The following is a 23,650-nucleotide window of genomic DNA, read 5'->3' on the forward strand; positions in this document are numbered from 1 at the left end:
AGAGAGGAGCTGGCGGAGAAGTGCATAACATTCAATTTACCTCACGAGGGTAAAGGGGTAGATGAATTGAGGGTAGCACTTATAGGATTTGCAACTGCCCAGCAAAAACAACCTGTCAGAGAAGAGACCCCAGAAGGATATTTAAGCAATCCCGCTTATATAGAGTACTTGAGAGAGAAGTTGAGGATGGAAACTGAGAGAATGAGGATGGAGGCTGAGGAAAAAGACAAACAGAGGGAGTTGGAAACTGAGAAGTTGAGAATGGGGTTTGAGGAGAGGGAGAAGCAACGAGCAGTGGATGCCGAATTACAAGTAGAAAAGTTAAAATTTGAAAGAGAGAAGTTTCATTCTGATGAAACAAGAAAGGACAGAGATGGAGCAAAAATAAAAATTACTCCAAAGGACTTTGCTGTCTATGAGCCTGGTCAAGATCCTCAAATTTACCTCAGCACCTTTGAAAAAGCAGCTCAGTTGTGGGGGCTACCTGAAGATAAATACATGCAGTATTTATCAAACCGGATTAAAGGGGAATTGGCTGAGGTATACCAATATTTCCCCTCAGACAGGCCCGTCACCTATGCTGAATTCAAAGAAGCAGTGTTTAAAAGATTCAGACTGGGGCCTGATTATTTTAGAAAGCTTTTCAGAAATTGCCAGATACAGACAGGGAGGTCTTTCGTGGAGCTGGGGGCAAAACTGATGGACATATTTGGGAAATGGCTGACGTGCAAAAGCTCAGTCTGTGGAGGAGGTGAAAAACCTCATGATATTGGATCAATGATACCATCAGTTACCACCAGAAATAAGGCTCCTGGTCAAAGACCGTTCCCCTACATCGGTGCAGGAGGCCGCAGAGATGGCGGATCACTTCGCCTCCAACAGAACTGGCTGGGTGGGGAAAACATCAAGAGATTTTAAACCCAGACCATATAACGCTGGCAGAAGGGATGTGGTACCACAGAGAGTGAGTCCTCCAGTAAAATCTGAAGGGCACAGGACACCCCAGAGTGGATCTGTGTACCCTAAAAGTGAGGAGAAATTATGCTATAAATGTGGTAGACCGGGGCACCTACGTTTTCAATGTGAGGTTGCCAACCCCATTAGTAATCCTGCTCAGACAAGGGCAGTGAAAACAGAGCTCAAGGCTTTAGAAACAGCAAAAAAGGTTCAGTTCTTCCAGATAAACTGGACAGAAGTAACAGACCTTGATTCAAGCCTGAGAGAGGAAGTGAGTGTACAAGGGGCAAATTATTGGGCATTGCTTGATACTGGTGCCGCTCAGACATTACTGAGGCCAGATTTAATAAAATCTGAGGTAATATTACCTCAGGAAACTGTGACTATCCAAGGAGTGAGGGGTCAACCAGAAAGTTTGCCTGTGGCCCTGGTGGATATGACTTGGAGAGGCCGAGAGGGCCGATATAAAGTAGGCATTAATGCCCAGCAACAAGAACCAGTAATACTGGGAAGGGATGTAATGGGCGCCCAAGGAAAGATCTATGTAGTGACCAGACAGCAAATTGGCAGAGAAAAAGAAGCCATATTAAGGGGGGCTGAAACAAACAGGGTGGAATCTGTTAACCAGCCTCAGGTCACCATAGCAACCACTAGCAGGCCTGCTGAAGGAGACAAACTGTATCAAGTGGTCTCTGATAATGATGAGGCAGATCAATTCAGGGAAGAGCTGCAAAAAGATATAAGTTTGAAGCAGATAAAGGAACAAGCTCTGACCCAACAGATTCCTTTTACTGACAAACTGAGGAATCAAGTTGTGTGTGAGAATGGGATTTTATATAGACTGTGGATGCCTGCTGAGAGAAAGGGTGAATGTGAACCAGTGAAACAAATGATGGAAGTGGTGGAAAAGAATTTGAGTCAAGCACAGGAGAAGCAACGTTACTGGTATGACAGAACAGCCAGAGAACGTGTGTATGATGTGGGAGATATGGTTATGGCGTTCATACCCAGGAAACATGACAAATTACAGGCTAACTGGGAAGGACCATATACCATCAGAGAAAGGCTTGACAGTGACGTATGTAATCACCACAGACCAATTAAACAAAAGCAAAGTGGTTCATGTAAATATGTGGAAGCCTTACCATACCAGGGATGCACAGGTGTTGCAAGTTACCTTATTCCCTGAGGGAAGTGGGCCTGAACTTCCAGATTTGGTACAGGAAAGCAAAGACAAAGGAGGGGTAGATCAAGTGGAATGGTCAGAGGAGGTGAAGGAGGAAGTAAAAGAGGAGATTCTGAGAGTTTTGAAAACCTATAGGAATCTCTTTAGCAACAAACCTGGCCGAACCAGTATAGTTATACATTCCATTGATACTGGAGATCATGCCCCAATCAGATCTGTTCCGTACCGTGTGAATGGGAAAGTTTTGAATGAGATCAAAAAGGAGGTGGAAGAGATGCTGGAATTAGGAGTGATCAGGGAATCCATCAGTCCCTGGGCCTCAAGTATTGTCCTGGTCCCGAAAAAAGATGGAACGACAAGGTTTTGCATTGATTATCGGCTAATCAATAAAATTACTGTCCCAGATGTGTATCCTATACCTAGGGTAGACGCAATGTTAGAGTTATTGGGGGCAGCAACCATTATCTCTACACTAAATCTCTGTAAAGGATTTTGGCAAATGGAACTAGACAAGCAATCCAGAGCCAAAACTGCCTTCAGTACATCAGATGGGTTATATGAGTTTGTGACCTTACCCATGGGACTAAGGAACTCACCAAGTTCATTTCAGAGGCTAATCAATACTGTGTTGCGAGGCATGTCAGATTTTGCAGTGGCCTATATCGATGACGTGGCCATTTTTAGCAAGTCGGTGCCTGAGCATGTCCAACACCTGACAACAGTATTGGAGGCCTTAAGAAAAGCAGGCCTCACAATAAAAGCTAAGAAATGCCAGTTTGGACTAAAGGAAGTAATCTATTTAGGACATAAGGTGGGGAGTGGGAAAATCACCCCCTTATGGAGCAAGGTAGAGGCAGTGCAATCGTGGCCTATCCCCTTGCATGAATTGACACAGAAAAAGTGTTCTGAGCGTGTGGTATGGACGAATGAATGTCAGAAGGCTTTTGATCTGCTGAAGCAAGCCTTGTGCCAAGGACCCATATTAATAGCACCAGACTATGAGAAACCATTCATCGTGGCTACAGATGCGTCGGACCTGGCGCTGGGAGTCGTCTTGCTACAGGAGAGAGAAGGCACCAGACATCCAGTGGCGTACCTGAGTCGCAAGCTGACGCCGAGGGAGAAAAACTATTCGTCGGTCCAGAAGGAGTGCCTAGCGGTCGTGTGGGGACTGAACAAGTTGCGCCCATACGTGTGGGGATGAAGATTCACAGTGACTACGGATCATCGGGCCTTGTTATGGTTGCAGACTATGAAAAACCATAACACTATGCTGCAGAGGTGGTCCTGGGCCCTACAGGACTATCAAGTGGACTTCCAGTTCATAAAAGGCAAGGACAATGTACTGGCCAATGGACTTTCCAGGCAAGTGGCTGGGACTGCAGTGACATGACCAGACAGAGGAACAAAGAAAGACATTTTCCCCATAGAGACTTTTATTTGTTAACGCGACGTATAAATCCTGGAACAGGAATAATACTCTGCTGTTGTTTAAGGGGGGGGAAATGTGATGTTCCTATATTAATGTATATATGGTAAGTGTTGGTTGTTTAGAAGATACATGGTAAGTGGAGTGAAAGAGGGGGAGTGAATGGGCAGTAGAATGCGAGATGATTGGCTGAGTGTTTAAAATGGCTGAATGTATAAAAGGAAGAGTGAGAGTGGAATCTGGGGGGGAGAAGAGAACTGAGTGGGTTGCTTGGTGGGGTTTAGAGAGTTGTTTGCCAGGAGGGAGGTGGAGTTCGGATTAGTATTGAGTAAAACCATATGCTTATGTGCCTTAAGAAGAAATCTTGTTAATCTTGTTAGCTTTGTTATCTGTAATAAATACTTAATTTGGTTTACCAAAGGCCTGATCCTTGGCTGGGGTTTCACAGACCAGAAGGGAGGGTAAGGTAATGACCAAGGCTGAAGGGGAACTGTAACAAATGGTGGCAGCGGTGAAGAGAATAACAATACCAGTATTCAGAGTCTCTGGGAATACTGGTATTGGGACGTTACTGGTGGTTGCCTAGCAGGGGGATCTGTTGAGATCTGTGCTAGAGCGGGGAGAGAAACCATAAGAGAGAGCGGTCCGGACTGGTGGAGTCCCTGGTGGTGCCTAGTGACAGGCAGTAACCACGAGCAGGTAGGAACCTGACAGGGAGAGCGAGGGAAGGACGCCTCACAGGGGCCCCCCATCAGAGACTTCGTCCAGAGCCCCTTCAAATGTGGAGCCAGCCCTGACTCCCAACTGTCCCTGTTTACCAAAGGCTGTCCCTGTTTTCTGGCTCCTGCCCCTGTTAAAACACTGGCCCTATTTTTTACTTTTGAGGAGTTATTGAAGGTGCGTTGTAGAGTTCTTCGGCTCTTGGCCCTCTCCCGAGTCTATTATTAAACATCTGAGTGGAGAGCGGCTTCATCTCAACTCTAATGCATATGCACATCAATCACACTCAGGAGAACAAAATACCAGCACACTGTTGTTTCTGCATTGTACCCATAACTATCTACCTAGAGAGTAAGTGTTGCTGAGTGTGTTTTGAGTTACAGATCTGCTATAATAAATGTAACCGGATGCACTGGGGAATAACACATTCTATTAAAAATCCTTACTTAAAAAAAAAAGTCATTGCAAGTTTTTACAATCAGAAGGCAGCAATTAGAAACTGGAAAAGGGCCTCAGGCAGTGGACCTTGGTGTGCAAAGAGGGATGTTACAAGTACGCAACAGTTGTGAAATGCTGACCTACATGGAACCGTGTACCTTTCATAGTTCTTAAGGGGATCATGTGTCCTACTATACACAGGACAGTCCTCTGACTGAAGAATCGTGTTTTTGAAGTGTTGTTTGGCCCAAAACTGGTTTAGAGAGAATGAACTATGAGAAAGGAGAGGAGAGGCCTTGAAGCTGTCCATCAACGGTTAGCACCTGGGCAGCAAACTGAGCAGTCACAAAGGTTACCTGGTCAGCATCTTCCCCACAATGGTGAGATATGTTAGCCTGCTTCAGACATCATGGTAAGCCAAACTATGGTTTATTTGCAGAAGCAAATCTGCTGGTACACACTGCTCAAATCACACCTGTCCCGTTCCAACCTTCACTAGTCAGAGAGGAAACAAAGCAGAATTCTGGCATGCCATTCACATGCAAACCAGAATTCGTAGCTTGTTTCTCTACTAACAAACCAAAAGAGGAAGCCAAGGATTTGTTCTTGCCTGGTGACATCTAAACTAGGCCACTGTATTTCTATTTAAAGTAAGTATTTCTAAATTTGCATATACATATAAATGAGCATATGCAAATCTGCACCTTCCTTTGTCCTTTTTTATGATGTATAAATGACTGCCCTAATAATTCTTCAGTTTTTCTCATCCTTGCATGACAAAACCTACACTTGGTAGACTTCTTTAGTCTACACAGTTTTTAAAAATTAATTCATGTGCATATGGTCATCTACACTAGTAACAGGAAGCTGGCAACGAAGGGGTATGATCTGGCCATCAACCGAACCAGATCACAAGATCCCCTTATTACGTAACCCTTTTCCACTTAATGCGAACAAAGTCTGTAGCAGAATGTTTCCTTCATTTCTATAAACACTGAAGAGGAGAACAATAATGAATATTTTGCCCTATGTGTGCTTAAGGTATGGCTGGGTAGCACCAGAAACTACCACACTGCTGCCACAGGAGTTTTATTGATGGCCTAAGCCAATATCCCTCTTAGCCCTCCTACCACTGCCCAATTCAAATTTGGCCCCTATTAAAAATGAGTTGCCAACTGGAGCCCTAGATAGAGATACGGAGAAAGCCCTTCAACCTCATATATACACAACCATATTTATTGTTCCAGTATTTGGTTAAAATTGTGATGGTACACAACTGTTGGCATTAACCAAATATTACTAATTATAAGCAATATTTCTCTACTGTTGCAGCAACAAACCACATGTCCAAGTATATTGATGTAGATTTTAAAAACAATAAACTGAGCTATAAATATATAGGGGTTTTCTTAAGAGTTTGTATTTTGATGCTTAAAATGCATTCCTCTTAACCTACATGAGCATATATAATGTGTTATGCAAGAGAGAGAGAGACAGTGACAGAGAACACGCCCTCTTCAATGCCCTCTTCTAGCCAACCATTACACATAAATTGGTTGCCTCCAAAATCATAAGGGCTTGGAGTCCATGCTATCATCTCTCACAGCAGCAACAGCAGCAGCAGCAGGAACACCTCAGGGAGTAGGGGGACTGGAGAAAGCTCTGAAGAATGCCTCCGACCCCACCAAACACCCTCCTTTGCAACCCCATCTTTCAGGGTAGCAGCGGTAGCAGCAATTGTACATCAGCATGGTGAAGAAGCTCCAGAGAGAGGGAGGGAGAGACAGAATAAAAACAGCTGGCTGGTATGCATAAGCCTGGGCAGCCGAGGGGGGTAGTTCTCAATTACCATTGCTGTGGGTCTAGCACAGCAGCAACACCAGCTAGAGGACAGGGGAGAGGACTTGTATAAGGCACTCCACAAACAGTGTGCCCAACAGCAATTGCCTCCAGAAACTCTAAGGATTGGGAACTGTTGATACCAACCGCTCAGAGCAAGAGTAGGAACACATAGTGGTCTGGTGAAAGCATGCTGAACAACTTTTCCCCACCACCGCCAGTTCTCCACTTTGTTGCCACCACCTATCAGTGGAGAATAGCCAGAAGCCACATACCATTGCTTGATACCATCGACAGCATCTGGTGTTGATGCTTACTATTTGTATAGCACTACTGAGCATTTAAAATGCTTTGCATGCATGCTTGAGTCACCATCTTTACAACTTTGTAAGGTGACTCAGGATTATCCCCCATATTGCAGATCGAGTGGGGCAGAGACCTAGAGTGACTTGCCTAAGATCACCTAATGAGTTCATGGCAGAGGTGAGATGTTAATTGGGCACTTCCTGATTCTCATTTCAGTTATCATCATCATCATCATCATAAAATTTATAGCCCGCCATTCCTCCCAGGAACCCAGTCTTCACTACTATGCTATACAAATGTCCTGGTTCTGTCTTTGTGGGGTCAATATCATCCAGCTATAAATCTGTTTTCATTACCATCAACCACTTCAACCATTACAGTAGGCTCTAACCCAGCCTTTCCCAACCAGTGTGCCTCCAGATGTTGTTGGACCACAACTCCCATCAGCCTCAGCCAGCATTGCCAATGGTCAGGAAAGATGGGAGTTGTGGTCCAACAACATCTGGAGGCACACTGGTTGGGAAAGGCTGCTCTAACCTGTGAGCTTGTAGACTGTCTTTGGTCAAATTCCAAGTCTTCCACCACTTATGTTGTAGCCATCACCCCAAATGCTTAAGTTGCCCTTATAGCTCCAGGGTATTCATATAATTGCTCCATCTAAGGTAGGTAACTGTAATGCTCTCAACAGCCTCTTGAAGACAGCCTGGAAACTTCAAATGGTCCAAAGTATAACTGCCAGGTTTTTAACTAGAGGTTAGAGTAGATGGCTGTGAGCACACTAGTTGCCTACAGCAAAGAGTTTCCACTGGTCACACCTGGAGGGGCAACGGGTTGATCTGCCAATCAGTTGCAAAATCTGTTTGAAGTTGAATTAAAAAACTGCACTCTTGCTGATCCTACCAGGTTTTACACTAAAAACAGACGGGGTTTGACTAGCATTGTGTGCCTGTTTTTAGAAATGAGAGGTGGAGAAGCACTGGAACTGGCAGAACAGTAAATGTGCCTCTACCCTATAACTCCACTCTTACACCACCTTCATTTGCCACCTATTCATTTCTGGGCACAATTCCAGGCGAATTAGCAGAGGATGAGAATACCTTAAGAACTGCTTTATAGAATCGTAAAGAGTTGAAGGAGATCTTGTAGACTCTATATGCTTGAAGACTTCCAGCAAGGGAGAGCCCTCCACCACTCTAGGTAACTGACTCCATTGTCAAAGCTGCTTCTACCATCAAAAGTTTCTCCTAATGTTCAACCAAAACCTACCCTCCTGTAACTCCCTGGATCTAGCCCTGCCCTCTGGGGCAGCAGAAAGCAAGTCTGCTGTTCAGGTATTTGAACTGTGCTATCACACGTCTTCTCAGGTTTTTTTCTTCTCCGTCCTACACGTGCCTAGTTACTTCATCCTTTCTTCATAGGGCTTGTTTTCCATGCCACTGACCATCTTTGTTACCCTCCTTTGAAGCCATTCAGTTTGTCTACATCCTTTTTAAAGTGTAATGCTCAGAATTAGACACAGTACTCCCACTGAGATCTGGCTGTACAGAATAAAGTGAAAATACTACTTCCTGTGACCTGGGAAACGATGGCTCTATAAATGCAGTCTACAATTATGTTAGCCTTTTTTGCGAATGTATCACACTGCAAACTCAAATTCAGCTTGCGCTTCAGGACACTCCTGGGATCCTTTTCACATGTACCACTGCCCACTCAGTATCCTCCTATCTTATATCTGTGCATTCTATCCCCGCCACACATGCAGAACTTTTAAATTGTCTCGGCTGTATTTTATTTTGTTAGTTTTGACCCTATTTTCTATTCCATCAACATCATTTTGTCCATTATTCCAGGATTCTGTTAGCTAACCCAGTTTTGCATCATCTGCAGTTTTGATTATCCACTCCTTGAACTAAGTATAGCGTCACCAATGATGCAACCAAGGGTTGCCCTTGAGGACTCTAACAGTAAGGGATGATTCATTAAATACAGAGCAAGAAATCAAATCTACTTTAACTGTGCAACCTGGATTTGCCGGTTTGTGATGGAATCCCTCCTGCAAAATAGTAATATTCTGGAAGTAGCTAAAGTGGTACTTGATGTTTTTTAGGGGCACTCTTAAAAGTCCAATGTGTGGGATCTACGTACTTAACACAGGTCCTCTATCTGGAAGACAAATGTGGACCCAGTTCTCTTGGATTTCTCATATGCAAGTTGCACTGAAATGAATCCAAAGTGCTACATACAGCTTCCCATCATTTCATTTGGGCTCGTGCAGAGGCTTTGAGTAGCCTTTGGCAGCAGAGAGGTGTTCATTCCTTTGTGGGGAAAGCTATTTTAGCTGGCTCTCTAATAAGTTTTATTTTTAAGACATTAAAAATAGATACAAACTTCATTCAGGCTATTTTAAAAAAAACAGCTAACAGTTCATTAACACTTCTCCTCCCCACCTTCCCAAAAAAGGAAAGTAGTATTTATAGGCCCAAAAAAGGAAGTAACATTCCTTTCTAGAAAGAAACATTTCCTATTCCATTTGTTAGTGGGCATATTCTGTGTTACAGGTTCACAGGAATATCTGAGGCACAGCAACCTTTTCTCACAGATGGTCTGAATTTGAACATGCCATATTTGAATGTAACACACCTTGTAACCTGCCATTAGTGATATTCAAAAGCCATCTGAAAACTGTTTAGTGGAGCAACAATACTGCATACCAGTATTATCTAATATATTAAGAGAAGCTTGGGTCCAACCCAGAGGGCAAATTCCTATGTAGCAAGAGGGGTGCTAGTAGGCCGCTTCTCCACTGTAATTTCTCCAATCAGAAGTCAGAGGGTCTTTTCACATCATCTCCAGGAATCAAAAAAAATGACTGCAGCCAGGTAGGATGAAACTACAGGAGAGAGAAATCTGCATTGTTCCTGTAACCTAAGAAGTATCCCTCACATAATGAGGTGTAAACATGTTAGGTGCTTCCATGACAGAAAAGGTCACTTCCAAATAGCCTGTTTATTTGTTTGCACGAAGTTTGCAGGTTACGTATTCCAATTTGTTTGTAGGGAGGATGCTATTATTTTCATTTATTTATTTATTACATTTATATGCCACATTTTCTCCAAGAAGCTCAAGGTGGTGTACATGGTTCTCCCCCTCTTCATTTAATCCCCACAACAACCCTGTGAGGTAGGTTAGGCTGAGAGGCAGTGACTGGCCCAAGGTCACCCAGTGAACTTTATGGCTGAGTGGAGATTTGAATCCTGGTCTCCCAGGTCCTAGTCCAACACTCTAACAACTACACCACACTAGCTCTCGCATCCTTCTATCCCACCCTACCCCCCTCAAATGGAGCCCATATAAGGTTATATGATACTGCATCAAGCAGGTATTATCCCACACTTTCCAATGCATTTTCCTATCACTTTTCTTATCACAGAAAGCCCAATTGGGGGGGGATGAGTTTGTTGTGCATGAACATCAAATCAACAAAATAGCCAGTCTGGAAACTCCCAAAGATAAAATGTAATGCAGCCATCCAAGAAGACTCAGTATTTGAGAAGTATGAAACCAGGATATTCTAATATCTGAAACCTGTTCAGAGCTTGGAAAAGTTACTTTTTTGAACTACAACTCCCATCAGCCCAATCCAGTGGCCATGCTGGCTGGGGCTGATGGGAGTCGTAGTTTAAAAAAGTAACTTTTCCAAGCTCTGCCTGTGAATGGAAATTTGTTGTAATACCAGACACCAAACATACCAGGCACACCCAGAACAGAATATAGGGGCCATGGCAACTTCCCTTTCAATTTATAGAGCTTACTGGTACATGGGAAGTATACACAGAACACCCTTTCAAGATAATTTTACAAATCAGAAGAACAGGCCCAGATCGACAAAGTAGGGAGGGGACAAAAACCTGGAATCAGTTTCTGATTTCATGACATGCAATGCCCCACCAGACAAGATGCTGATCAGGAGGCAAATCAGATGGCAGTTTGCTTCTACCCTCAGAATAAGAGAGCAAACTGTTGCTGTCCAGCTGAGCAAGCCATAAAATCCAGCAGACTTACACTTTACATTTTCAACTTTGATTCAAAAAAGTCCCCAAGCAATGCCATCAATTGTGAATGGCGGAGGAACTGACCAGGTTTCCCTGTAAAACAAACAAACCAGCCATTGAAAAACAACGTGTATGTGCCACTCACAGCTGATGGAACTACAGTGGCATGTATTTTATAATTAAAAGTTAAACTCCTGCTCTTTTCACCCAAGTTCAAAATGTAAAGTGTGGAACTGACTTTGCAGAACCTGAACAGGTTTCTATGTTATTCAAAAAGAAAAGAAAAATTGCTGGCAGGAAAAAAAATGTTTGTATTAGCTTGGGAAGTCTGTGCCAATGAAGCACGCGCCAACAACTCTGGAGGGCTAGGCCAGTGTCCATTGTCAAATGAATAGCCAAATTCTGTTCATTGACTGCCCATTACTGCTATGAAGCCAAGAATATTTCTGTATAAAGTACAGCTTACCTTTAAAATAAAACCTGCACGAGAGGATTAATTGCTAGCAATGGTAGGAGAAACAACCCATTGCTCTTCCTGCCCTGCAGCAATTATGGTCACACATACACACAATCTTCATTTATTTATTTATTTTATTTATTTATTATTTCAATTTATATACCGCCCTTAGCAGAATAGCTCTCAGGGCGGTGAACAAACAAGATAAAATACAATATATCATAGTAAAAAATCACAAAAACATGTACGTACAAACAAACAACAGAAAGCACAACAAAAACGAAATACAACACAAATTAAGAAGGATACATGTTAAAAGTAGAAAGATTAAGAAAATTAAAAGATTAAAATGCCTGGGAGCATAAAAAGGTCTTTACCTGGCGCAGGAAAGATAGAAGTGTAGGCGCCAGGCGTACCTCTTCGGGGAGGCTGTTCCACAACTCAGGGGCCACCACAGAAAAGGCCCTAGATCTAGTAACCACCCTCCGGGCTTCCCGATGAGCTGGTACCCGGAGGAGGGCCTTAGATTCTGAACGAAGTGAACGGGTAGGTTCATAGCGAGAGAAGCGTTCCACAAGGTATTGAGGTCCCACGCCGTGTAAGGCTTTATAGGTCAAAACCAGCACCTTGAATCTCGCCCGGAAGCAAATAGGGAGCCAGTGCAGACGCGCCAGAATAGGTGTTATATGCAAAGACCGACTGGTCCTCGTCAATAGTCTGGCAGCCGCGTTCTGCACCAGCTGAAGCTTCCGAACTGTCTTCAAGGGCAGCCCTACGTAGAGCGCATTACAGTAATCCAATCTTGAAGTTACCAGAGCATGAACAACGGAGGCGAGGTCGTCCCTGTCCAGATAGGGGCGTAGTTGGGCTACCAGACGAAGATGGTAAAATGCATTCCATGCCACCGAGGCCACTTTGGCCTCAAGAGACAAGGAAGAATCGAAAAGAACCCCCAAACTATGTACCTGTTCTTTCAGGGGGAGTGTAACCCCATCCAGAACAGGGTGAACATCCACCATCTGAGCAGGGAAGGCGTTCACCAGCAGTGTCTCGGTCTTGTCTGGATTGAGTCTCAGTTTATTAGCTCTCATCCAGTCCATTATCGCGGTCAGGCAACGGTTCAGCACATCAACAGACTCACCTGAGGAAGATGAAAAGGAGAAATAGAGCTGCGTGTCATCAGGATATTGATGGCAACGCACTCCAAAACTCCTGATGACCGCACCCAGCGGCTGCATGTAGATGTTGAAAAGCATGGGGGACAAGACCGACCCCTGAGGGACTCCACAATGGAGAGTCCATGGTGTCGAGTGATGTTCCCCAAGCACTACCTTCTGGTGACGGTCCGCGAAGTAGGAGCGGAACCACTGCCAAGCAGTGCCCCCGACACCCAACTCCGCGAGTCTCCCCCGAAGGATACCATGGTCGATGGTATCAAACACCACTGAGAGATCAAGGAGAATCAACAGAGTCACACTCCCCCTGTCCCTCTCCCAAGAGAGGTCATCATACAGGGCGACCAAGGCTGTTTCGGTGCCAAAACCGGGCCTAAAACCGGATTGAAACGGATCTAGATAATCGGTTTCATCCAAGAGCGCCTGGAGCTGGCCGGCAACCACCCGTTCCAAAACCTTGCCCAAAAAAGGGACATTCGCCACCGGTCTATAGTTGTTCAAGTTATCTGGGTCCAAGGAGGGTTTCTTTAAAAGAGGTCTCACTACTGCCTCCTTGAGGCTACCAGGGACTACTCCCTCCCTCAAGGAGGCGTTAACCACTTCCTTGGCCCAACCGGTGGTCCCAGCCCTGCTAGCTTTCACTAGCCAAGATGGGCAAGGGTCCAGAACAGACGTGGTTGCCCGAACCATTCCAAGCACCTTGTCCACTTCCTCGAGCTGCACCAACTGAAACTCATCCAATAATGAAGGACAAGGCCGTGCTCCGGACACTTCAATGGATTCATCTGTCGCAACATCGGAGTCAAGATCCCTGCGGATACATGCGATCTTATCTTGAAAGTGTCCAGCAATTTCGTTGCAGCGGGCTTCCAATGTTTCCGTAGTATCGTGGGGGCCAGAGTGTAAGAGCCCTCGCACGACTTTAAAAAGCTCCGCTGGGCGGCATAGGGATGATCTAATAGAGGTAGCAAAATAAAGCTTCTTTGCTGTCCTTACCGCTTTTGTATACAACTTATTGGTGGCACTTACCAAGGCATGATTGTATCCACTGGGAGTTTTCCTCCATCTGCACTCCAGCCTCCTCCTCTCATGTTTCATCGCTCTCAGCTCCGGGGTATACCACGGAGCTGTATGAGCTCTACAGCGGAGGGGGCGCGCGGGAGCGATCATGTCAATAGCCCGGGTCATTTCCGTATTCCACAGTGCGACCAGGGCCTCGACAGGAGCACCAGTCCTATCAGCCAGAAAATCTCCCAGAGCCCTCTGAAAACCTGCGGGATCCATCTGGCTCTGGGAGCGGATCAACTTAGGATAAAGCACCCAACTCTCTCCAGAAAGTTTGCTCTGTCCTCTTCCCTTCCACTTAAGCCAAGTGGCTTAGCTTCACCCACTGGTCATGTGCTGTAACTGCAGGCATACCTGAACAGGAACACAGAATACTGTACAAGATTCAGCAGACAACAGGAAGCAAACACACACACACACATTCATTTACAGTGGCACTAGTGACAAGTGTCCAATTTTATTAAAGGGCCAGATCTTCTGTGAGCCCAAGTGAGCCTCTTGGCTCAGACACCTCAGAAGGAGTGGCGGATGATCAGCTCCATTCCCCCACTGCTGCTGTTGGCCATCCACCTGATCCCTCCTACCTGCATATCCATCTACCCTACACCATCACACACGCACCCAAGCAAAGAAAAAAAGTCAGGTCTGGTGTGCCTGCTGGCTGTGTTAGAACCATTTTTACTGTCATAGCAAAGTGGGCACACCTACTGGCTCTCTGAAGTCATCTTGCTCAGTGATCCCACACTGTCTCATGCTCTGCACCAGTGGAGGCTAATCCATTAGGGCACCAACGTCAACCAGCCTCCACCTGTTTGGCCTTCCTACTTACAACCAGTGCAAGGGGCAGTCCTAACCACCCACTTCCTTCTTACTTCTACTACTGCCGTTTGTAGAATTCGGCAGGGAGGAGGATGGGGACAAAACTAGAATTAATTGGCTCTGCCTGACATTGGCTCTGGCTCCGCCTACTGTTGGGCTCCCTGCCTTCCGCTCTACCAATCCCAATGGGCACCAGCCACCATTGCTCTGGAAGTTAAGTGCTAAGGAGGTGAGAGAAGGCAGAATAGCAGCATGCAGCAAATATCACTGTAGCTGCCGGTGCACATGGCAAGGAAGTTGAGGGAAATAAAGTGGAGTGGGCAACATTTGCTGGTCCACTTAGGCAACAAAGTATCTTGTGCTGGTCCTGGTATGTATGTGGCTGGAAAAAGCAGCCCAGCCTATTCTTCTCTCTAATATGCTGCAATTGGTACATCAAGCGTTTGGGCATGGATATAACGCATCACCACCCGCAAATTGCCTGCAGATCATATCAAGGTTAAAGGTATAAATCTAGAAGCCAGTGCAAAAGGAGTACCCCCATCTCACTGCATTTTCAAGTGGGTACAGAGGCCTCCATAGACATGCCAGTGTATCAACTAACGCTTCCGGTGCGGACCCCGTGCAATTCTCTCTGCAATTTTGTGATAATTCATGCTTTAACACTTAACCAATAACTGACCAACAGTAGATTTCATTTTCTTTGACTGGTCAAATACAAACAAACCCTAACTTGGTATCCTGGTCTCTTACAGCCACTTCAAAAATGTTATTTTGAGAATGTCTAGCTAAAAGAAGGAGAGATAAATTAGAACCCAGAACTCCTGCTCTTTTAAGGAACAGGTTATTGGCATTACTTTCATGGTCACCAAATTGCCACATTTATTGTGGCTATGGAAAGAGGGTTGAAAAAGCTAATAGAAACTTTGCAATAAAAAAAAAGTTTACACTACTGTATTTGCAGAACAGCGTAGTCATCTGCTTATGCAACATTTTAAGCTAAGTATTATTAATATAGTCAAGAGTACAGTCCCAAGCTAGGTCCCTGCCCCAAGAGGTATACAGTCTAAATTGACAGAGAAGACGACAAAGAGAACAAGATTCAAACAGCACTCAGCCATGATGGCAGCCAGGTGAAAAAGAGAACAGGGTCCCTGTTAATAGTCATGTAGAAAGTCGTGTGAAAGTACAGGAACCCTGTTCTCTTTTTCACCTGGCAACCTTACTGATGAAAGCCACTATTTCTCTATCTAACCTACTTCACAGGGTTGTTGTGAACATAAAATGGGAGAGGAATCACATGTGCTACTCAGAAGAAGCATAGGATAAAAACTTAATAAATGAACAAACATGCACTAATAGTGTAACACACATACTTAACTTTTGTAACTAACCAGGCGAAGCTGAGGATACTGCTATTGCAGCGCATGGTGAATGAACCTGACAGTTAAGGAACATTTCTTCTTCCGTTCTCATGGAAGCACATTTAACACTAAGGAAAAGCTACAGGTGGTCACACATTTTAATGGCCAAGTAATTAGAAGATAATGGGCCCTCTATGAACACATTTCACCTTCCGGCTATTTTTCAGATTACAATTGCATTTGCTTTATCTAAGCAATGGGAAATTAAAGGGGAAGTTTTCAAAATCACAGTTTCAGGTTGAACATGAATGCAGAACCTCACCACATGCCCTTAGAACAAACCCTGGGCACATTCTGAGCCAAAGTTAAGCATTTCTAAGGTCCACTCCTTTCACTGGCAAAGTTAAACAGGAGCATAAATCTCTCCACCTGAAGTCAAGTGCCACTGCTGAAACCAAAGCATAAATCTGATTTATTTATTATATATACACCAAACAATCATCATGAAAAGGCAAAGAGAAACTTGGTTTTCAAAGTATGAAGCCTACACAATGAAACTGTGCTTCTCACTGCAGCAAGAAAAATAAAAAAGGGGAACAATCCAGCCAAAGTCAGGTACTTTTAAGTTCCATCCATTTGGATGGAAAAGGGTGAAGTGGGTAATGAGTAGTGAACCCTTTCCTTTTTAGGTAATATATATTTCACTTGAAGGTCTGGCTTCTACAATAAAATATGACTCCCATTTGGCAAAGTGAAGCCCAGAGGTCAGGTTACCAGACTTCAAGCAAAACAGGTATCAGATATTAGCCAATAGCAGCTGCTTCCAAAACATCTCCCTCTCTTTACAGACAATGTGCAAACAGGGTTCCCAGGACTCGCATTCTAAACATGGAGCAAGAGTTTTAATTCCCATTAACTAGCATTAACACAGTGCCCTTGAGTGTTCAAAGTGCTCAAGATAGATTGATTCTTTACAACAATCCTGAAAAGCAGGTCAGTAGTATTATCTCAGTAATCATGACAATAGTCCTGAACAGTAAAGTAGGTCAGAATCAATATCCATATTGTGGATAGGGAGCTAAGAGAAGGTGGCTTACCTAAACCTAACTTGGAAGCTTGTAGCAGAAGGAAGATTCAAAATTGGGCCTTCCTGATTCATAGCCCAGTTTATAAGCCATCTCACCACGCAGAGTGAGTGCAGATAGACTGCGGACCATCAAGGAACCAGCTGCTAGCAAGCTATCTGCTAGCTGCTAGGATTCTTGTTAAGAATGCTGCACCTTGGCCTGATCCACAAGACACTACTTTCAATTTACACAAGTGTGCATTCTCAGGATTGCTTAACTATGCAAAGTAGTTATTAACTGTTAAGAAAGCCCAAATACACACTCTTGCTTTGCAAATTTAAAACACAGTGGTGGACCTGCACTTTTTAAATTTGAGTGACAGACAGAGAGAATAGATGCAGGACCAAAGCTGCACTGCACCAGCTCTCTACTTTCGTTTATTGTCTTCTTGCCAAGCAGTGATCACAAGCCTCCTCACAGAGATTCAAACACAGTGGCTTACAAGATATGCAATATATTTTAAAGGGGGCAATATGTTGGAAGTGGGGCAAGAGCAACTCCTGTTTTGTTCTTTTGTTTTCCAGAAGGAAGATAGAGCTAGGGTCCTCCAGATGGATAGGCTTGTTTACCTTTTACCTGTCATGCTCTGACTGACTTCCTTCTGTCACTAGACTGTTACGTCTTTAGGGAAGCTTACCTGCCCCTCCTCCTTCCGCCCTTTCCATTCCTTTGTCCTCTGACTGTCCGGGAGAGAGGAGACATCCCTTTGTCTCTGCTCTCTCCAAGCATGGGACTAACTCCCTCACCTGGGCATTACACCTCCAACTTAGTTAGTTAGAACTAGGTTTGCTTTTCTATCTACAATGTATTTCTATGGATAGAGTAGCTTTTCTTATTTTACTAAGTCTCAAGTCTCAGTGAGCCTGCTTTCTTAGGCAAATGCATGCACACGCTGGCACACTTGCATTTCAACATCTGCTGTTACTCTGCTGCTGTGGTGTTGCTTTAAACAAAATTAAGCACACACAAATACACACAGTGCAACACAATATATATTAGCATAACATGCAAAGCCCCTGTAGTGGCCAATTTCTTCTTTACTGGTCCTGGTCCAACACCTAATGCAAACCAACACTTTGTGCCCATATCAGGAAAAGCCTTTATCTACTAAATTCCTGCATATTAGGCTACTATTAAAGGCATAGGAACTGAGCCAGTAAAAAGCTTGCAGTTCTTTCTTAAACAAATTTTTATTTGCAAATTTTACAATGAAAGGAAACGGGGGGGGGGGACAAAGAAAAATAGTGAAATAAATAAAAATACCTAAGGTACAAAAATAAAAATAAATTAGAATAAATAATATATGAATACTACTAATAACAATAAACCACCATCAGTTTACATCATGTATACAGTAACCATCAGTACATGCACCCTGAGTTAAGCATCTAAGTTAGTATAAGCCCTTCAGACGTCCAAACTGGCATCCAGTCAAAACTGATGTCTACATGAAATATATTCCAATATAGCCCTGGCTACATTAGTCCTAAGAATCACAGGCACAACTGCATGTGGTGCCTTGAAGGAGGACATTCAACCTACATGCAGATACTTTGAAGCTGCAGAGCTAGCATTAGCTTTAAAAGTAGGGAGTGATACAGATAAGAGAAGAATACAAAGAAAATATTATGGAGTTTTGGAATGACATTTCATCCACTCTATAACTGAATTTAAGACTATAATATAAGATTATAGAGGCTCCAGAAACACATAATCTTCTTTCATCAGTGGCCACCATGTAGGTCTGCCAACTTTCCAACCAGCCTATGTCACTATGCCCTTCACAATGTCTCAAGTCTAGACATTAACCAGTCAAGTCTAGACATTAACCAGTGATAACGTTTATCTGCAAAAAGTTCCACCTGTTGATTCCTGCAAATAAAGGTGCTGCTAAAGGTTTTTAAGCAGGGCAGGGCATTTTTATGATCAATTAGAAATCGTACCAATCATCCAATCAGCATGCTCCCCCCCCACACACACAAACACACCTCCTTTGATCAACTTAGGTTGAAATCCAGTACATGTCTACTCAGATGTAAGCTCCATTGTGTTCAATGGGACTTAGTCCCAGGTAAGTGTGTATGGGATTGCAGCCTAAATGCTTCCACATTTGTGTGCAAACCAGGAGTGTAGAAGCCTGACGTTTATGAGTTTTTTTTATACAAGTTCATTCAAGATTCCCAATATGTTTCAAATTCAATGGACTTTTATTCAGGGGAGAATTAGATAGTTTTGAGTTCAAAATGCACCAGAGATCTTTGATTGAATAAATTCATGGGGGGGGGGTACTGAATAAATGGTATTGAAGTTGACAGTGCTATCTTGTTAAGTTTTTATAGATACTTTTACATTTGTTCCTCCTGAGAATGTGGACATAATTGTTGGAGAGGTAAGACCCTAACACCCATGTACTTGACCCACGTCAGTCCTGGCTAGCAAAGCTGCCAGGGGAGGCTTGGTAAACTTATTAGCCCTCTACTGAATTAAGGTGTTGCACCATCTATAAAGAAGCTACAGTGAGGCCCTTCTAAAGAACTCTTCGTGGATGTTACAGATCTCATCTCTCTAACTATTGATCAGTCTGAACTATACCATTCTTGAAAAAAGCAGTAATATGTGCTAGACTTGCAATTCCAAGGGTTTCTGGTTACCTCATTCCTTTTCTGTTTAATTTACAGCCCAGTTTGGAGGCAGAAACAGCTCATTCACCTTGGTAGATTATCTATGCTGGAAGCTACACAGAGGGAGTATGTCTCTGTTGGCTTTGCTGGACCTCACATCAGCTTTTGATTCAAACAGTCAGAAGTTGTGGAAGTCTGAAATTGGTGCCTAAGACAACGGACAACTGAATGTGGGCTTAATCCAGCCAAGAGACCAGTGTGGGAAGAGATGTTCAACCTGTTCTAAAGGAGATGCACAATCTGAGAATACTACTGGACTTAGCTTTGCTCCTGGACAGGTGCTTTTGCCCAGCTTCAGCTGGTTCATGAACTGTGGCCTTTTCTGGAGAAGGAAGATCTTGCCACAGGTGCACACTCCTTAGTTACTTCCAGATTAGAGTGTTGTAAATGGGGCTGTCCTTGAGAAGTGTACAGAAAATATAATTGGTACAAAAATAACAGCAAGAGCCTGGGCTTATGAGCATCTGACACCAACACTTCATCAGTTGTACAGGCTTCCAATTTGTTTCTGGACCCAATTTAAATGCACTGTTTATAGCCTTAAAAATTACTTTGGAGCAGATTTTCTGAAGAGCCATTTCTTCCTGTGCAAACCTATTTGCACACTGAAGCCATCAGGAGAGCACTCCATGAATACCTGTCTGAAGCATCCATTGTTTTGGATAGCACCATCATTGTCCAACATTTTCTGCATGCTTAGGTGACCCATTAAAACCAATGGAATGGATCTTGAGCAGAGCTTGGAAAAGTTACTTTTTTGAACTACAACTCCCATCAGCCCAATCCAGTGGCCATGCTGGCTGGGGCTGATGGGAGTTGTAGTTTTAAAAAAGTAACTTTTCTGATCTTGAGACTCAAGTTCCACTAATGTCAAGGGGACTACAGCCTCAATCCTGTGCATGCTTCCTTGAGAGTAAATCCCACTGAACTCAGTGGAATTTACTTCTGTGTACATGTGCATAAGATAAAGCTATTTGCAAATAACTTGTTAGATTGTGTCCAGTGTTTCTATCGTATGTTTTGTCAATTCATTTTTATCACAGTCAATTGTGCTTACAGAGGACATCACAATATACTGCTCTAATGTCACTTTAATTGACTGATGCCCCAATCCACTGCATGGCAATTAATCAAAATTAACTTGCTTCCAAGGAACGTATTTAGAATTATGACCAAAAGAAAATTAGTTTTTTGGACTCTGCTATAAGTTCTCTCTGTTGGGTTCCCTTAGCAGTCCTTTTCTGAGATTGCTTCATCTGCTCCTAGTAATAATGGCCACAATCCCGTGCACAGCTAGGTTACTTATTTTTAACCTACTGGCTCCTAGAAAACAAATATTAACTTTGTGAAACTGGCATGCAGCCAGCACCTTTACTTGAAAGTAAACATTTCAATGGGCCTGACTTCCAAGCAAGTGTGCATAGGACTGTGGTGTTAGTTAAAATACTTCCTTCCAACTGCAGGTCTTTTTCAAAGCTGTTCAGGAGGCATGCAGTGCACTCCAGCACTCTTTGCACTGGGGAATATATTACAAGTATCAGAATAGTCAAGCCACCCAAATGCACCTTAACAGACAGACTGATCCTGCAGGTGCTTATTCAGGAGGAGATTCCACTCAGCTCAGTCTTGGCCTGCAGTCCCATATACACCTAGAGGTAAACCCCACTGCACACAGTGGGATACCTCTAAGTAAACATGCATATTTTTGGGACACACAATGTGCTTTTCCAAAGAATTTCCATAATATGTCTTAATATGCTAGGTCTCCATTAGCATCCTCAGGGTATTGGTTTATTACAGAGGTCATCCACAGAACAGCTTGGCCTTTGGTAGTTCTCTTTTTACATGTTTTTACAGCATTATGTTTTTACTGAAACAACTTATCTCTTCTTTGTTTTAAGAGTCTGACAAGTGAAATTGCTTTATCTAGAGATAGTTTAAGATCTCTCAATAGGCTGCTGGTAGACTTTTTGAGAGAGGAAAGGAGGGGAAAGGGGGGGGGCGCAAAGGAAGGCCGACATTACCGCGGTTAAAACCCAAGCCATGTTTAGGCGTGCAAGAGCAAATGTCTCTCTTAATAGGCACAGGAGATAAAACAAACAGAACAAATGAAACCCTGATGAGGTGCATTTGGAATGCGGGAGCCTCCTGCCTGCCCTCCATCCTGGCGGGGATGCTGAAGGGGAGGGGGCGGGAGGAATTGGCAAAGGAGTGAGAAGTGTTAAGAGTAAACACAGCCAAGGAGAGGATGACCCAAACAAACAGCAAGCAGGCTGGCACATCCACTGAACCTTATCTCCTCTCTCCGCTGGATCTCATTAAAGGCACTCTAAATCCCATCAAAGGCTAATTTACACCCCAGCCTCATCTCTCTTAAAAAGAAGACACCACTCCACCTACACAACGGCCAACGGGGACGACACTTCCCTCCCCCCCTCAGCCTCTCAGCCTTTTGCACGCAGCGAATGGAGGAGAGGTCCTGTTTCTGCAGGTTGAGGTTTACTCGGAAGCCCCCCCCCCCCGCGTGCAATGCAGTTTCCACCACCACAGGACGTACATGAAAGGAAATGTAGGCTGCGACCCTAGAGACTCCAGAGCCCTGTTAGTCTGTTGCGGCAAAAGCAACAAAGAGTCCTAGAGAGCACCTTAAATTCTCACAGATTGGCAATGAAATCATAAGTTAAATCCTGGCTTTGATTGGCGAGGCTCACTCGCGGGCAAGGGGGCATACGAGTGAGCTCTCAGCCCACCAAAGTGGACTCTATGCGCCAACACACCCCTTAGCCTTTAAAGATACACCAAGACACGGGTGGGACCACTTATTTCCGACCTGCTGGCTTGCAATCGTAACTGGGATGAAGAAGTCCGGTTTGCAGCCAGCTCCTTTTGCTTTCGCCAAAGTTCTTGCTGACAAGCCAGCCAGCGTGCAAGATGCCTCCGTTCAAAAAGCAAAACTTTCCGCCGTGCACGCAAAAGTACGGTGGGTGGATGCACCACTGCAGGAGCGAAGTTAACCCCCGAGGGGGGGCCCACCTCGCTTTCTGGCGCTGCTCGAGCCCCTCGAACAGGGAAGGTGCGCTTTTATGCAAAGAGGCAGAGTTTGAGAGGCGTCCTCTAATTTTAGTCTGATGAGCAAAGTCTCGAGGCGCCACTTTTTACCACCCACCCTTCCTAAATTTGAGAACGCCTCCCCCAGGGAGCGAACTTACTTTCCTGTGGAGCTCGCAGCTGGTTGCAGCAGGAACCCGGCTCTGCTTCGCTCCAGCCAGCAGGAGGAGGAGACAGTTCAGCAGCAAGCCAGCCCCGGCGTTGTGCACCACCATCCTAGTTCACTCCACGCCCGGAGCACGGATGGGGGGCGGGGGGCAAAGGGACCGGATTGGGAGGGGTACTCACTCACTCTGCAAAAAATCTGCGCAAAGTTGGTAGGAGTTGAGTTTGTTTTTGTTTTGGAAGCTCTCAAGATGTGCTTTTCTTCTGGCGGCTGTCCCAGCGGCCCAATCCCGAGTCATCCCCTGGCCAAGCCTTCCAGGCGCTGCCCCCTCCCCTTAAAGGGTCCCTGTGCCAGGCTGAGAAAAGGGGGGCTTGCCATGCCGCGGGTGGGCGTGGGGTCGGTGGGGGGAATTGCCAAAAGGGACCGATCCCTCCCTCTCTTCCTTCCTTCTGGAAGCTCTGACTTTCCCCTTTGCAAAGTTGTTCCAGCGCCGAGCGGTGCAGGCTCTGCAATTCCGGCAGCAGCCCCTGGATGGAGGAGGCACAAAGTCACACACCCTGTGGGATTGGCCGCAGGAGGTGCCTAACCCTAAACTCTCTCCCGCCGCCGCTGCCTCCCTCCGTTACGCCTGTCCCTCATCTGACCTAAGCACTAGGGTCCGTTCGGCCTCATGCTGAATTCTCCTGCTCGGGCAGTTGTACTGAACGTTCCCTTCCTCGTGCATAGTTACCCCGACAGAGGCACACTACAAGAGGACATCCCAGGTGCAGAGTAGCTTGGAAGAAAGAGCAATGGGTTACAATATAAAATAAATACGCGGA

General features: G+C 44.6%; 1 protein-coding gene across 2 annotated transcripts in view; it reads right to left on the reverse strand.

The window, feature by feature from the left end:
* The window catches only part of TRABD2A (TraB domain containing 2A), a 114,417-nt gene extending 91,038 nt beyond the window's left edge, over nucleotides 1–23,379 (reverse strand). The window contains exon 1 of one of the 2 annotated variants that reach the window (XM_061634033.1): nucleotides 22,825–23,374. In XM_061634033.1, the coding sequence (XP_061490017.1) occupies nucleotides 22,825–22,938 (114 nt within the window). In that variant the 5' untranslated portion in view covers nucleotides 22,939–23,374. Of the gene's footprint in view, nucleotides 1–22,824 lie in introns of both variants that reach the window. The other variant, XM_061634042.1, reaches the window with a different exon arrangement.
* Nucleotides 23,380–23,650: the final 271 nt, after the last annotated feature.

The sequence above is a fragment of the Rhineura floridana genome, chromosome 1, assembly GCF_030035675.1.
Source record: "Rhineura floridana isolate rRhiFlo1 chromosome 1, rRhiFlo1.hap2, whole genome shotgun sequence".
Lineage (NCBI taxonomy): Eukaryota > Metazoa > Chordata > Lepidosauria > Squamata > Rhineuridae > Rhineura > Rhineura floridana.